We start from the raw sequence: 13,404 nt of genomic DNA on the forward strand, positions 1-13,404 counted from the left end.
AAGAATTCTCTCCCTTGACTCAGCTGTTGAAGTCCCCAAATCATGATTTAAAGACTTCAAGTCACTGAGAATCCTCCAGACATTCCAGAATACTCAAGTTACTTTTAATATTTCAGCCTCATGTCATTTCAGAGGAAATGAAAGTGGTCAAAAGGTGTTTAAAAGGTTACAGCTTGGAAAGTGCTGGGGGAAAAAAGCTTTTCTGCAAGTTTACAACAATTTGTGATGTAGCTGGATCTATACACATTGTTGTGAATTCTTAGTGACCAGAAGAATTGTGTTTTCTGTAGTTTTCCAATCGGTCATGCAATATGAGCCACAAATGCTTCTATTGCTTTACTCACCCTATTGTTTAAAGCCTTAAACTGCTGTATTTAGTGTGAGCATAGATGGATGAATGATTTTATGGTGGTAATCATTGCAGTTTGATGAAGAATTCACGGCTCGACAAGAGGCACAGGCTGAACTTCAGAAACGAGAGGAGAAGATCAAAGAGCTTGAAACAGAAATCCAACAGCTACGAACCCAGGTAATGAAGTGAGATATAGACTTTGTCATGTCACGGTGAGTTCCACAGTAGAAAATTATATCGTTGGAATGAAAGAAAAATATCACCAAGAGCATTGTGTCTGGTGACAATTTGAAAATTTCTTTTAAATAATTCAGATTGATTTTAAAAGTAGAGTACACAGGGTGTTACTTGACAAATGTGTATGAGTTGGTTCTACAAGAGCATGCAGGATAGACTGAGACTTTAAGGCCAGGAGGGACCATTGTGATCATGTAGTCTGACCCCCTGCACGTTGCAGACCACGGAACCTCAGCCACCCACTCCTGTAATAGAAGTACAAACACCAGCTGAGTTACTGAAGTCCTCAAATCAAGTTTTAAGATTTTAAGTTACAGAGAATCCACCATTTACATTTGTTTAAACCTGCAGGTGATCTGTGCCCCATGCTGTAGAGGAAGGCAAAAAAAGCCCCAGGGTCTCTGCTAATCTGACCGAGGTGAAAATTCCTTCCCGACCCCAGATAGGGCAATCAGATGGTCTCTGAGCATGTTGGCAAGATTAATGGAAATAATATATTTTCTCAAATGTAAGTGTATGACAAGCCTGTCATAGCTGGCTTGCTTATTGAGGCTAAAATGTCATGAGGTTTTGAGAAGTTTGAACTCGTGACAATTTTTTTTCTTCCAATTATAGCCAAAAAAAGTCACTAATTTTAATTATTTAAAATAATTTAATATAAAATTTAAAGTATATTTTACAGAAGTTCCTACCATGGTTCTGAAATCTCACATTTCATGGTTGTCAAATGTATGAATAGTCTATGATAAAACTATTTTGTAAGTGCTAAAATGTAGATTCTAGCTGAAATCCCCCCCACCACCACTCGTGAGTGAATAAGCACACTTTTCCATGGGACATAATGTCAAGCAAACCTTCCTGTTGGATCAGAAAATTAAAACAAAAAACAGATATACACAAACTAATCACGGTGGCTGATTGATCAGTTTATATTGCAATATATTTTATTTATGGTTAAGATCAAGCGTAGTTATCAGTTAATTACTGAGGCAGAAACTGCACCTTCTAGAAGACATGACTTGTCTGAGGAAGAATACCGCTTTGAAGATGGATTCTACTGCTGCTGCTTCAAAAGAAAATCTTTGTGCTGCATTCGGAGACTCCAGGGCAGATTGAGAAGACGATCGCTCCATTGCTGATTCCACAGAAACCTTCAGCTGCTTCTCGGACTGCTGCTGCTCCACAGAATGCCCATCAGGAATACCCTCTAAGAAGACCCTCAGCGCTTCCAGGACATCGCAGATGAGCAGCATCGATTGGAAAAGCAGAACCTCCTTGAAGAAAACTCGTGGAGATTCTGCTGCAGGGAGATCTTGCACCTCGAGGACGGCCTTCTGGGACACCACAGCCAGGACAAACATCTTGCCTGCTCTTCAGGAGAAGGATGCTAGACAGAGAATTTCTTCCACTTCCTGCATTGCTCAGGATCCTTATGCTGGTCGTTGTCCTGCTATGCTGGAAAGTACGCCAACTGGTGAAACCAGCCTCCCCTCATAAACCCCACAGTGGGACCTCAACATCTCACTAGATGTCTGTCCAACCTAACCTCTCCATACTACTCTCCCAGAGCAATGAGAATGATCTAGCGAATCCGCTGATACGACTGAAGCCCATCCAACAGAGGGAGACGAAAAAGAGAACGATTGCATCTATCTCCAGTATCCCCTCCCTACGGACGTACTCCTTTGCCCCTTCTGCTATCCGGTCTGAGGATTCCAGTACATTGGCAGACTCATCAGACACCTCAAGAAAATCCATAGCAAGCGGATCGCCTTCCGGTGTGCCCTCTGCGACCTGCCTTTCAAGACGCAGAAGAAATGTAAGTCTCATCAAATCACCTGCAAAGGACATCTCGAATTGGAAGAGTCCAACTCTACCAGTCTGTTTCCGCCACCCTATCTCTGCTCCGAAAGCAGAAACACAACATGCTCCGGCTTCCAACTCCCCAAACACTCTCATCCCAACCAACTCCATACTGCATCCCAACCAACTCCCCCAGAGCCACAGCATGAAAAGCTGGTCCAACCATCTACCGAGGAAAGGACTTCCTGCCCCTGGGACCACCCACCTGGATACTACCATTGGAAGAGTAAGCGCTGCCTCAAAAATCCCTAAGCTGGACCCTGCCAAGAGTAGGATCAGCGCTCCCTCGCAGCTTATGCAAGGCAACTCCCTGTCTAGATGGCTTAGTGCTTCCTCGCAGTATGTCCCGCACAATGCCATCGTCAGAAGGCTCAGCGCCACCCTGCCCCCCACAGGTAACCCCGGAATGTCTCTCACTCCACCAAGGTCCCCCCAGGCAGAACACATCCACAGAAGGACCCTCCCAAGCAAGACCGCATCCCTAAAAGGGACAGTACTGCTGCCTCTAAAACTGTCCTTCCTAAAAGGACCAGTGCTGCCCTAAAATTGGTAAGGGAAGACACTGCCCTCATTACAGAAGATCCGGCCGAACACCGGGAGGGAAAAAGGCAGTAGGCTAATCCCACAGCAGTTTTCCAGCCCGAGCCTGTGGAGATTGAGCAGCCAGAACAGCAGCAGCCCCTGGTGAGTGCTGCCACACCATGGCAAGCCACTTGGATGGAGGAGTTGGCGAAGACAGTCTCCTTTGAGGACTTTGACCTCCTTGTAGACAAACTCACTAAAGATCTGTCTGCAGAAATCGTATCTGGGAGCAAGGGAACTCAGGAGAACACACCGACTGCGCACATAGCTCCTGCATCCAGACAGAACCACAACAACATGAAGGAAGCCAGGAGAAGGAACATCAGGCGTCACTACAACCCAGCAGCAGCATCCAGGTTTCAGAAGCTCTACCGGTCAAACCGCCCCAAGGCTATGAGCGAGATCCTTGATGGGCCCTCACCCTACTGCGCAATCCCATCCGAGAGACTATTCTCGTACTTCAAAGGGGTGTTTGTCCATGTATCTCAGAATGATGCTCAGTGTCCAGAGTGCCTTTATTCCCTACCCCAGGTTGACTGTGCAGAGGACCTGGAACAAGACTTTATATCATGGGCAGCAGAGGCCAGACTTACAAAGACCAAAAATACAGCCCTGGGAAAAGATGGCATTCACTACAACTTCCTGAAAAAATGAGCCCCCGGTTATGTGGTACTAACTGCCATTTTCAACAAATGGAAACAGTTCCACCATACTCCCAGCTCCTGGAAGAAGTCTATGATGGTGCTCATCTAACAAGAAAGGCGAGCAAGATGACCCCAACAACTGGAGACCTATCTCTCTCTGTTCCACCATGTACAAACTGTATGTCAGCTGCCTCACGGCTAGGATCACAGACTGGTCGGTGAATGGAGGAGCCATCAGCTCCATCCAGAAAGGCTTCATATCATGTGAAGGCTGCTACGAACACAACTTTGTCCTCCAGACTGCCATCCACATGGCCAGGAGGGCACGGCGGCAGTGTGCCATAGCATGGCTTGACTTGGCTAATGCTTTTGGATTGATGACTCACCAGCACATTTTTGCCACGCTGCGAGAGTTTGGGATGCCTGAAAACTTTCTCCAACTGATCTGGGAACAGTATGAAGGCTGCACCAGCACCATCCGCTCTATGGAAGGAGAGACGCCCAAAATTCCTATCGGTAGCGGCATGTAGCAAGACTGTCCCCTGAGCCCCATCGTTTTCAACTTAGCCGTGGAGCCGCTCATTCGAGTGATCTCCAGCAGTCTAGGTGGTTTCAAGCTATATGACAAAAGAGTGAATATCCTGGCCTATGCAGATGGTCTGGTCCTGATCTCAGACAACCCCAAGAGTCTCCAGCAAATGCTTGCCATCACCAGTCAGGCTGTCAACTGGGACTCCGCTTCAATGCCAGGAATTGTGAATCCCTGCATATCGATGGCAGAAGAAGGGATTCAATCCAGACAACGTCTTCTCAGATCCAGGCTGAACCCATCATCTTCCTCGAGGACAGGCAAGCATACCAACGTCTTCGTACACCAACGGTTTTCCACGTCCAGCAGACACCTGAGGATACCATCACGGAGATCCTATGAGATGTGGCCAGGATCGACTTCTCCCTACTGGCACCATGGCAGAAAGTCAGTGCCTTGAACACCTTCCTGATTCCCCGTATCTCATTCGTCCTGAGGGGATCTGCCGTGGCGAAGGTACCTCCTGAAGAAGGCAGAGAGCACCATCCGGCAGCTGGTGAAGAAGTAGATGTTTCTTCCCCAGAGGTCCAGCAATGAACTGGTGTACATCTCACACAGGCAAGGCGGCATCAACGTCCCTCGAATGGGTGATCTGTGCGACATTGCCATCATCACTCACGCCTTCTGATGTGCCCGGACACCATGGTGAGGAACCTTGCGGAGAGTGCTCTGCAGGATGCTGTCAAGAAGTGAATCGTCAGGACCTCCTCCAGCCAAGATGTCGCCACCTACCTGAGCGGCTCACTGGAAGGTGAAATTGGAAGAGACAGGGAGACTTTGCTTTGCTCTGGACTTGTGCCCGCAATGCTACGCGATGACTGGAGAAGCATATCGGTTGCCACTGGACTTGGTGCGAAGAACACCAAGATCTGGGTTTCCTGGTACCACAGGTGAAGAATACAGATCATGCTATCATTACTCTGAGAGCTAGACCCATGCTGGAGAGGACCCTGAAGGATATCATCCACTGCCAATACGTGGAAAACCTGAAATGGAAGTCGGACCAGGGCAAGGCATTCAAGGTGACGTGCAAGTGGGACGCCAGCAACCACTTCCTCCCCAAGGGCAGCTTCCCCCGATTTGCCAACTTGAGTTCATCCACAGGGCCCGGCTCAAGTGCATCCCACTGAACGGAGCCGTCCACCATGGGAGTCGGAATAAGTGATGCAGGAAGTGCGGCTATGCCAACGAGATGCTACCCCACATCTTGTGTAGCTGCAAGCCCCATTCGAGAGCTTGGCAGCTGCGACACAACACCATCCAAGATTGCCTGATCAGAGCTATCCCACCACCCATAGGGAAGGTCGCCGTGAATTCCTCAATTCCCAGAACTGACAGCCAACTGCGACCAGACATCATCCTCACCAACGAGGACCGGAAGAAGATCATCATGGTGGACGTCACAGTGCCGTTCAAGAACAGGACCCCGGCCGGAGCTCGATGATGCCGGAACTCGAAAGGTGGAGAAATATGCCCCTCTGAACGAAACCTTGAGAACTAAGGGTTACCAGGTCCAGACACATGCACTGATCGTCAGAGCCTTTTGTGCATGGGATCCCAGTAACAAGCGAGTGCTGAGAGAATGTGGAATCAGTCAACGCTACACTCGGCTGATGCGGCAACTCATGGTGTCAGATGCCATCAGGTGATGGAGGGACATCCATATAGAACACATCACTGGACATCGGCAATACCAGGAGGGATGAGCTAGAGTGCCGATGAGAAGCGCAGTCAGGAAAGTAATAAATACTTTCCTCATGGATTGTATTTTCTAAATGGACAACCAATCTAATTCTCAAATTACTGAGGGACAATCTCCACCCATTGATCTATTTTGCTTTCCACAACCAAATCTCTGTACAACTTTTCATGAGTGATGTACCCCTGTATTCGGATTCTAATTTCTAAACTGTATCTAAACTGGATACTTAAGTGTATCCGTTCACCTAAATTTGGGTTATTGCTGATTATATACTCTATGTAGCATATAACATTTAAAAAACTAATTTTGTATTTGTGGATAATCTAAGCACTATCCCCAGATATACAGACACACTTTCCCCAACCTATGTACTATGTAATATTTTTTAACATTAGCTTTAATAAAATTTTTATATCTGGTAAGCGTATTCTTTGTGGATTCCCTGTACTTAATCAGCCTTAAATGACATCTTGAGGGTGCTTCTTGTTTGAGATTGTAAACTCACTGTGGTATAAAACTAAATTCAGTCACTCCCTGAGCTATGAGTAACTGTTACTTTAGTTCAACTGTATATCATCTCTGGAATTAGATGCGGTCTGACTAGTTGGGCCAACAACTTTTAGGTAAAATTGATGCTGTTAGTCTGTACTAATATTCTGCTATACAGTAATTTGAGGTTTTCACTGACTATATTTTGTATGTCATTAAGATAACATTTTTACTGTTTGCTGGATATTAGTTTATATTTAGTTATAATCTGGATTAATTCCTTTTATTTACTAAACGGATGATTGAGTCATTTAAACTTAATATACCTAGGCTTGGTTCTGCAGAAATGTTATGGATCCATTTCTGTACCCCAAAGGCATGTTTTATACATTGGAACATGTTTTTCCATTTGTAACTTCAGAGTGGAATTTTGGAAAGCAGAATGTAATTACCCAAATTGAATTTGGGCAACATAATTGGTTGAACATCTCTTTCTTTGCACAAGTGTCGTGGGACCTTTAATCATGGAAAGTGGTCAAAATCTGTGTGCTAAGTCTCCTCTGAAGGAAAATACTTATTACAATATATTCATACACAGCACATATATCATCTTGTCAGAATGAAAGTATACGTACTTTTATTCTTGTATTAGTATGTGTCATAACTTGATTTATTATGTCCATGGAACCATAAAAGTAGTATATTTGCTATAAGTCAAGTTGCAGAGAGAGGATTTCATGCTAAAGCATAGTATTACACAGATTTCATTCATCAGCCATAGACCTTCCTCACAAATTGCCACATCAAATCTTGATTACAGCAAATGGTTTGAGATAAGGGTCTCACTCAGGTGCTGATAATCCAGAGTACATTTTTTTCTATCATGTCAATTTACTGCATGTATACATGGCTTTCCAAATATTGACATATTAGACTTTAGGTTTCAGGAGAATCAACTGTCATCATCAGTGTTGCACAGAAATATTTTATGCAGTGCTTAAAAACCGGAGGACAAGATAAAACTTTGCTTGCACCTTGAAACATGCTAGATCAGATGAAAACATTACATTACTGATAATTTATTAATCAGAATTTTAGTACTTCCTGGATTACTAACATTTTAAAATTATCTGAGTGGATACACTAATCACTTGCAGATGTTTAGACTGTTAAAATACTTGACATCTCACTAGAGAGTGTAAACTTAGCAAGATAACCCGCGGTTGCTTACAGTAAAGAAGGGGAAATACCTCTGAAATGAAATCTCAGCACTTCTTGTTATCCTCTTAACCCTGGGATGGGGGCAAGTGCTTTCCTCTGGTCTGAGCGTTGGTCACACTTTTGATTCTTCATCTTCTTGTTGCCTTGAGTGCAGGGGACTGGACTAGATAACCTCTTGAGGTCCCTTCCAGTTCTGATTCTGTGAACTCTCCTGAGCACAGTTTATATACCCTAGTTTCCAGGCTTGGAGGAGAGGGCCACCCTCTTAATCCTACTGGATATATGTCAAATGAGTGTTTAGTTTTCATCTTTGTTTCTTTACTGCTTCCATTGGTATTCAGCGGATGGTGATGGCATATAACAAATTTCTTCAATCGTTTTCTTATTGGAGGCTTTAAAGTTTAATTCATTTCAAGAACTGCATTTCATTATTTTCCCCTACTGTCAATTGGGATCCCCTCCTTTTAAACAATTTCTCTTAATATCCCAAAGTTATACCCACTATGAAAAAGTTGGTAAATAGTGGTCTGTTGGTAACCATGTGTTTCTGAATTCTAAGTCTGACACTCCTAGTGACTTGCTATCTGATCCTGGACAAATGCAAAATGGGAGGGGGGTGGGGGAAACTTGCCTAAGAGAAGTGTTGGATTAAGAGGCACATTTTAAATGGGAATGTGGTGCCTGAGTATCCTTTGTTTTTGAAACTCTCGCCCTACCTGGTTGGTGTTAGTAAGTATTAATGTTGATTTTTGTTTATTTGGCATCCTAGAATGCCTAGATGATCTGATTTGGGCGTGGGGGGGAATATTTATGTAATCATGATGATAGTGAATATGGTAAGATACTCATTTAAATGTTAGCTACTAGGACTATTTCACTGCAAGCAATCTGTAGTGGTGTAATATGCAGCAACTGTTTATTAAGGTAGGTAACCTAGCATTTTTATTGATATAGCAGAAGCCAATTACTGTCATTATTTGCCAATGATTCAGGCAAAACACTGCTAAGTATAGGGAGAAAATATGGTCATCTTAGACATTAGTAGGGCCAGGAAATGCTTATACGTTAAAGTACAAATTGTAAAAGTTACTTGTCATAAATACGGTAGGTTTTAAAAACAATTTTTTCTGAGTACTTGTAGATATCCGAGAAATGCTGTGTTTATTGTTACCCTGAAGTAGAGATAGATATGACATAGAAATAGCCTGGTCAGTTTAAGTTATTTATCAAAGATTTTTTGCAATTAAAAAAAAAATAACTTCATCCTGCTTAAATTTCAGAGTCCATTACTTTCAGCTGGTCAGCCTACATCAGGGGCTCCTCCTTCATCACCTCCACCGCCACCACCTCCATTACCTGGTGGAATCCTACCTCCACCTCCACCTCCACCTCCTTTGCCTGGAGGAGGTGTACCTCCACCACCGCCTCTTTTTGGTGGCCCTCCATTACCACCGCCTCTCGGGGGCATACCTCCTCCTCCAGGAGCTCCAGCATCCCTGCCTTATGGAATGAAGGAAAAGAAAAAGTATAAACCTGAGGTCTCTATGAAGAGAATCAATTGGTCAAAGGTACCTAAGTATTTTTCTCCTTATTGGGAGGGGAAAACGGTCTTTGAGAGAAAAGAGGGTGAAATTTGTGGAGACAATACAAACAAACAAACAAAAATCACAACAAACCCTCTGAGAATTCCATCTGTTCATGCTGTGACCAAGGGAGGCTATCTGGGAGGCATGGTTTGGGGACGATGCAGTTTGGATCAAGTGGATTGTAGCTCCAGCACATTGCGGGTTAATCCTCCCCTTCTTCAGATGATAGTCAAAATACTTGCTTGCTTTGGCTGTGTGCTGTTTTCCAAGGTTGTCCTTCAATAATCTCACAGCATAAGTAGCTTTAGATCTTCATCCATTCATCTTTTTAAAAAGTTTGCTTGAGATTTTTTTTTGAAATTTAGAAGAAACAACCTTTAATATTTAATATTAGAAGAAACACCCTTTAATATTTTTTGTGTCAATGATGTATACAAGCTTATATTTCCATTATTTTCTAACTCAAGGACAGGATTTTTAAACAATCTTACTTCAGTGAATCTGTCATGGGGTGTAGCTGCCCTGTAGTGGCATCCTGTTCTTCACCCCCACCCCCCATTGGTTGTGTGCTGTGGAGCTGGCCTTCACTACCTCAGTTTCCCTTCCTCAGGTTGCTCTCCTCAGTTTTCCAGACACCAGCCTGTGCTGGCACTGTGGTTTAGTCCTCTGGCTAGGTTCTAAACCTCTTTTGGGGTAGCAAAACTCCAAGTAAAATGTCACAAACAAACTAAAACATTCTTCTGCTCTTCAAGGCTTCTGTTCAGCCAGTCCTCTGGGACCTGTTCCCAGCCCCTTACTGAGCTACTTTGAGAGTCCTTTTTCCTGCTCTGATATAGAGCACTTGGCCCTCAGGCTTGTTCCCCTGACTTACCGTTCTCAGCCCCTTGCTGGATCTATGCTTTGTCTTTCCCTGCTCTGGTACAGAGCCCTGTTTTGGGGCTTTCCACAGGAGCCTGTACAGTCCCTATGGGTTCTTGCTCCAGATGAATCTCATTCAGTCCTTTTGTAAGGTCCGGATGTCCATTAATCTATCACCTGACCCTCCTTAGCTGCTTCCCAGCCTGAGGTAGCAGGACTAACTAATTAAGGTACAGGTATGACTGGCCCCATCTCTCCTAAAGTGGCAAGTCACCCTGTGACAGTATAATTTTAAAATCAACTTCTTGTCATTTAAGTGGAAACTTCATGCATGCTCTGTGGTTTTATTATGCATTGTTAAGGTATGTGTGGTTAAAGAAAATTAACAGAGTTATATTCTATTTTTAGATTGCTTATGTGTTTGTGCCACCCGTTGTGAATGTGGTGGAATACTTGGCTAAAATTTGATTTGCATAACTTTTGTTTGTGTTGCCTGTGGTCAGTTGCACAGAACACCCTTTAACAACACTTGCCCCATATCTGTCACTGTGAAAGATAAAACATTTCTCTAAAAAATATGTTTACCTTTCTGGCAGTTGCAAAATCTATCAAATATGTTGTAAAAGCCACAGTGTTAGAAAACATCTGTTCTTTATTGTGTGTGGGGCCACCAAAATTGCAATGGAAGCCCACTATTGTGGGATCTGCAGTTTCTGCGATATCGCAAATTAAGTAGGTCCTTAAGTATAATACAAATCACTTCAATTTTAGATCTAGTTATGTTTAGATAAATAAAATCTTTTATATTTTGTTATTTGGATGGTGGAACATGCAAGAACAACTTGTTCATTTTATCTACACATTAAATCATTACCTAATAACGTAGAGATGTAACTTGCCTTCATTATAAGTATAATCATGAAGAGCAAATAAGAATTGAGGGAGGGATAGCTCAGTGGTTTGAGCATTGGCCTGCTAAACCCAGGGTTGTGAGTTCAGTCCTTGAGGGGGCCACTTAGAGATCCGGGATAAAGTCAGTACTTGGTCCTGCTAGTGAGGGCAGGGGGCTGGACTCAGTGACCTTTCAGGGTCCCTTCCAGTTCTATGAGATAGGTGTATATATATATATATATATATATATATATAAAACCAAATAGTAGAATGTATGCATGCCCTCTAAATTACTTCTCAGTTGGTTTTTGGGAGTAAAAGCAATTGCATAGTCAGTGCTGATCTCTAGAGTCAGGCCATCATGCCCCATCTAGAAGAAAGTGCTGAAGACTCTGCAGGCATTAAAATGGATTAGGTGTGGGCAGTGCATGCCCCTTTTCTACTTAACAATACCATGCATTTAAATGAGAGCAGACAGTGTTTTAGCACATGAAAGATACTATAAGCTGTGACAGTATAGTCAGCAGTGCACAGTGGGACCTGGGTTGTCAGAACCGACTGTTGGAGGGTGAAGAAGATTACAAGGACAGTTTTAACTGGACAGTAATGTTCTTTACTAAATAGTTCAATAGCAATATGCAAGTATGATACGTAACAGTGGCCTACTGTCACAAATCTATCAGTCTACAAAAGCAGCCCCAAAATAGAACACATCAGTGGATAACCAAAAGTGTTCCTTTCTGGACGCATTCCCAGTCACACGTAAGTGATGGGGAGACAAATAGTCACATCTCTAACCCAGCTCTCAAATTGCTTCCTCTGTGTGGTGAGATACAGTGGGAAAACATCTGCAGTTATACGCCTATACTATATAGGTGGTCTTGGGGTTATAGCACTTGACTGGGACTAAAGAGATCTTGGCTAATTTCTGCCAGAGATTTCCTCTGTGAACATGATCTAGTTACTTAATCCAAATGCCTCATTTCTTAATATGTGAAATGGCAATAGTCCATGTTTTTTCAATACCTTCCTGAATTAGGACCCTCCTGACGTATTTGTCTACTGCCCCTTGGAGCAAAACTAGCCTGGAGCCCCTATCTCCACACATGAGTTAATCGGTTGAATGCGTGATCTCAAGAATGTTTCAGACTACAAAGTAAGATTAACTTTCACTCCACTGGAAGTCTGGGATGTTGTGAAATGACATTACTTCCTTCTTCTGGAAGGAGGACCAAATTGGGCCCATTATAACGCTATGTTCTCATTTGCAGATCATTGTGATACTTTCAGTTCTGTGGCAAGTTCCATTAAGGTTTAAAAAAACAAAAACGTCCAGTAGGCTGATATAGCTATACAGTACTTTAAAACCTCGGAGTGGAAATATATATATTATGAATTTATATAATTTACCATGATAATAAGTTTATATTATTTACCATCCTCAATGTTTTGCCAGAAGACATAGAATGCATGGAGCTGTTAAAAATAATTCTGAAATATATGTAGCATATACAAAATTAAAAAAAAAAAAAAGCAGAGTTTAAAAAACTGACCTTTAAACTAAAATATTTAAAAAGAATCAAGCTCCAAATAAAAAGTTAAGCATTCTTTTCAATTTTGTTTTTGTTACTCAGTGACTATCTTGAAATACATTTGGGGCTTTCTTACAGTGTTCCCTTTTCTCATCCCTTCTATACTTTTATGTTTAAATAAATTAATGTCTGTGTGAGAGTATAAATGGTTGTGATCATTCCCATCTTTACTACAAGAAGGTGCTTTCTGGATTCTTCTTATTTACCACTTTATTCTTCCCTTTTAAGCTTCTGTATTGAAGTAGCTAATATAACTGTTGCAGATAGATCTATTCCCTCTATTTACAGAGTGCCAAATCATCCAGGTGTTGTCTTGTCATATTTTACTTGCGAGTCCTTATAATTTCGGGGGGGGAGGGGGCTATATGAGGTTATTAGAGAGAGTTATGCAACACTTCAAATCTTCCCAGGAACTCACTAATTTAGCAATGCTCTCATTCCAGGAAATTCAGAATGAAGTTTAGTACTTGAATCCTATCCTTTACATGCTGTGCTGTCATTAGACTTCTTGACTTTCCCTCACATGATTGTTTTAATTAAACTTGTGATAGACACAAAAATGAGTTGAATCAAAGTATTGTAGCCTGCATCTGGTAATCTAAAATACATTTAATCTTAAATTACATTTAATTTAGAAATCCTGATGCCTTTGTTCCCCCAAATGGTTACTCCTTGTGCTAATAAAAAATGCATTGCAAACTTGTGTGTTATTGTGTGATTACCACTGTTTGTTTTACTGGACAGACAATTGCAGTATGAACTCCACTTTTGGGTAATATTTAGAGAAAAGTATTTGAA

General features: G+C 42.5%; 1 protein-coding gene across 5 annotated transcripts in view; it reads left to right on the forward strand.

The window, feature by feature from the left end:
• Positions 1-13,404, forward strand: part of DIAPH2 (diaphanous related formin 2) — an 874,039-nt gene that overhangs the window by 218,658 nt on the left and 641,977 nt on the right. For all 5 annotated transcript variants that reach the window (XM_034781186.1, XM_034781187.1, XM_034781188.1 and 2 more), the window contains 2 exons: positions 425-529; positions 8,960-9,247. In XM_034781186.1, coding sequence (XP_034637077.1) covers positions 425-529; positions 8,960-9,247 — 393 coding nt within the window. The remainder of the gene's footprint in view (positions 1-424; positions 530-8,959; positions 9,248-13,404) is intronic.

This window comes from Trachemys scripta, chromosome 9 (genome assembly GCF_013100865.1).
Source record: "Trachemys scripta elegans isolate TJP31775 chromosome 9, CAS_Tse_1.0, whole genome shotgun sequence".
Lineage (NCBI taxonomy): Eukaryota > Metazoa > Chordata > Testudines > Emydidae > Trachemys > Trachemys scripta.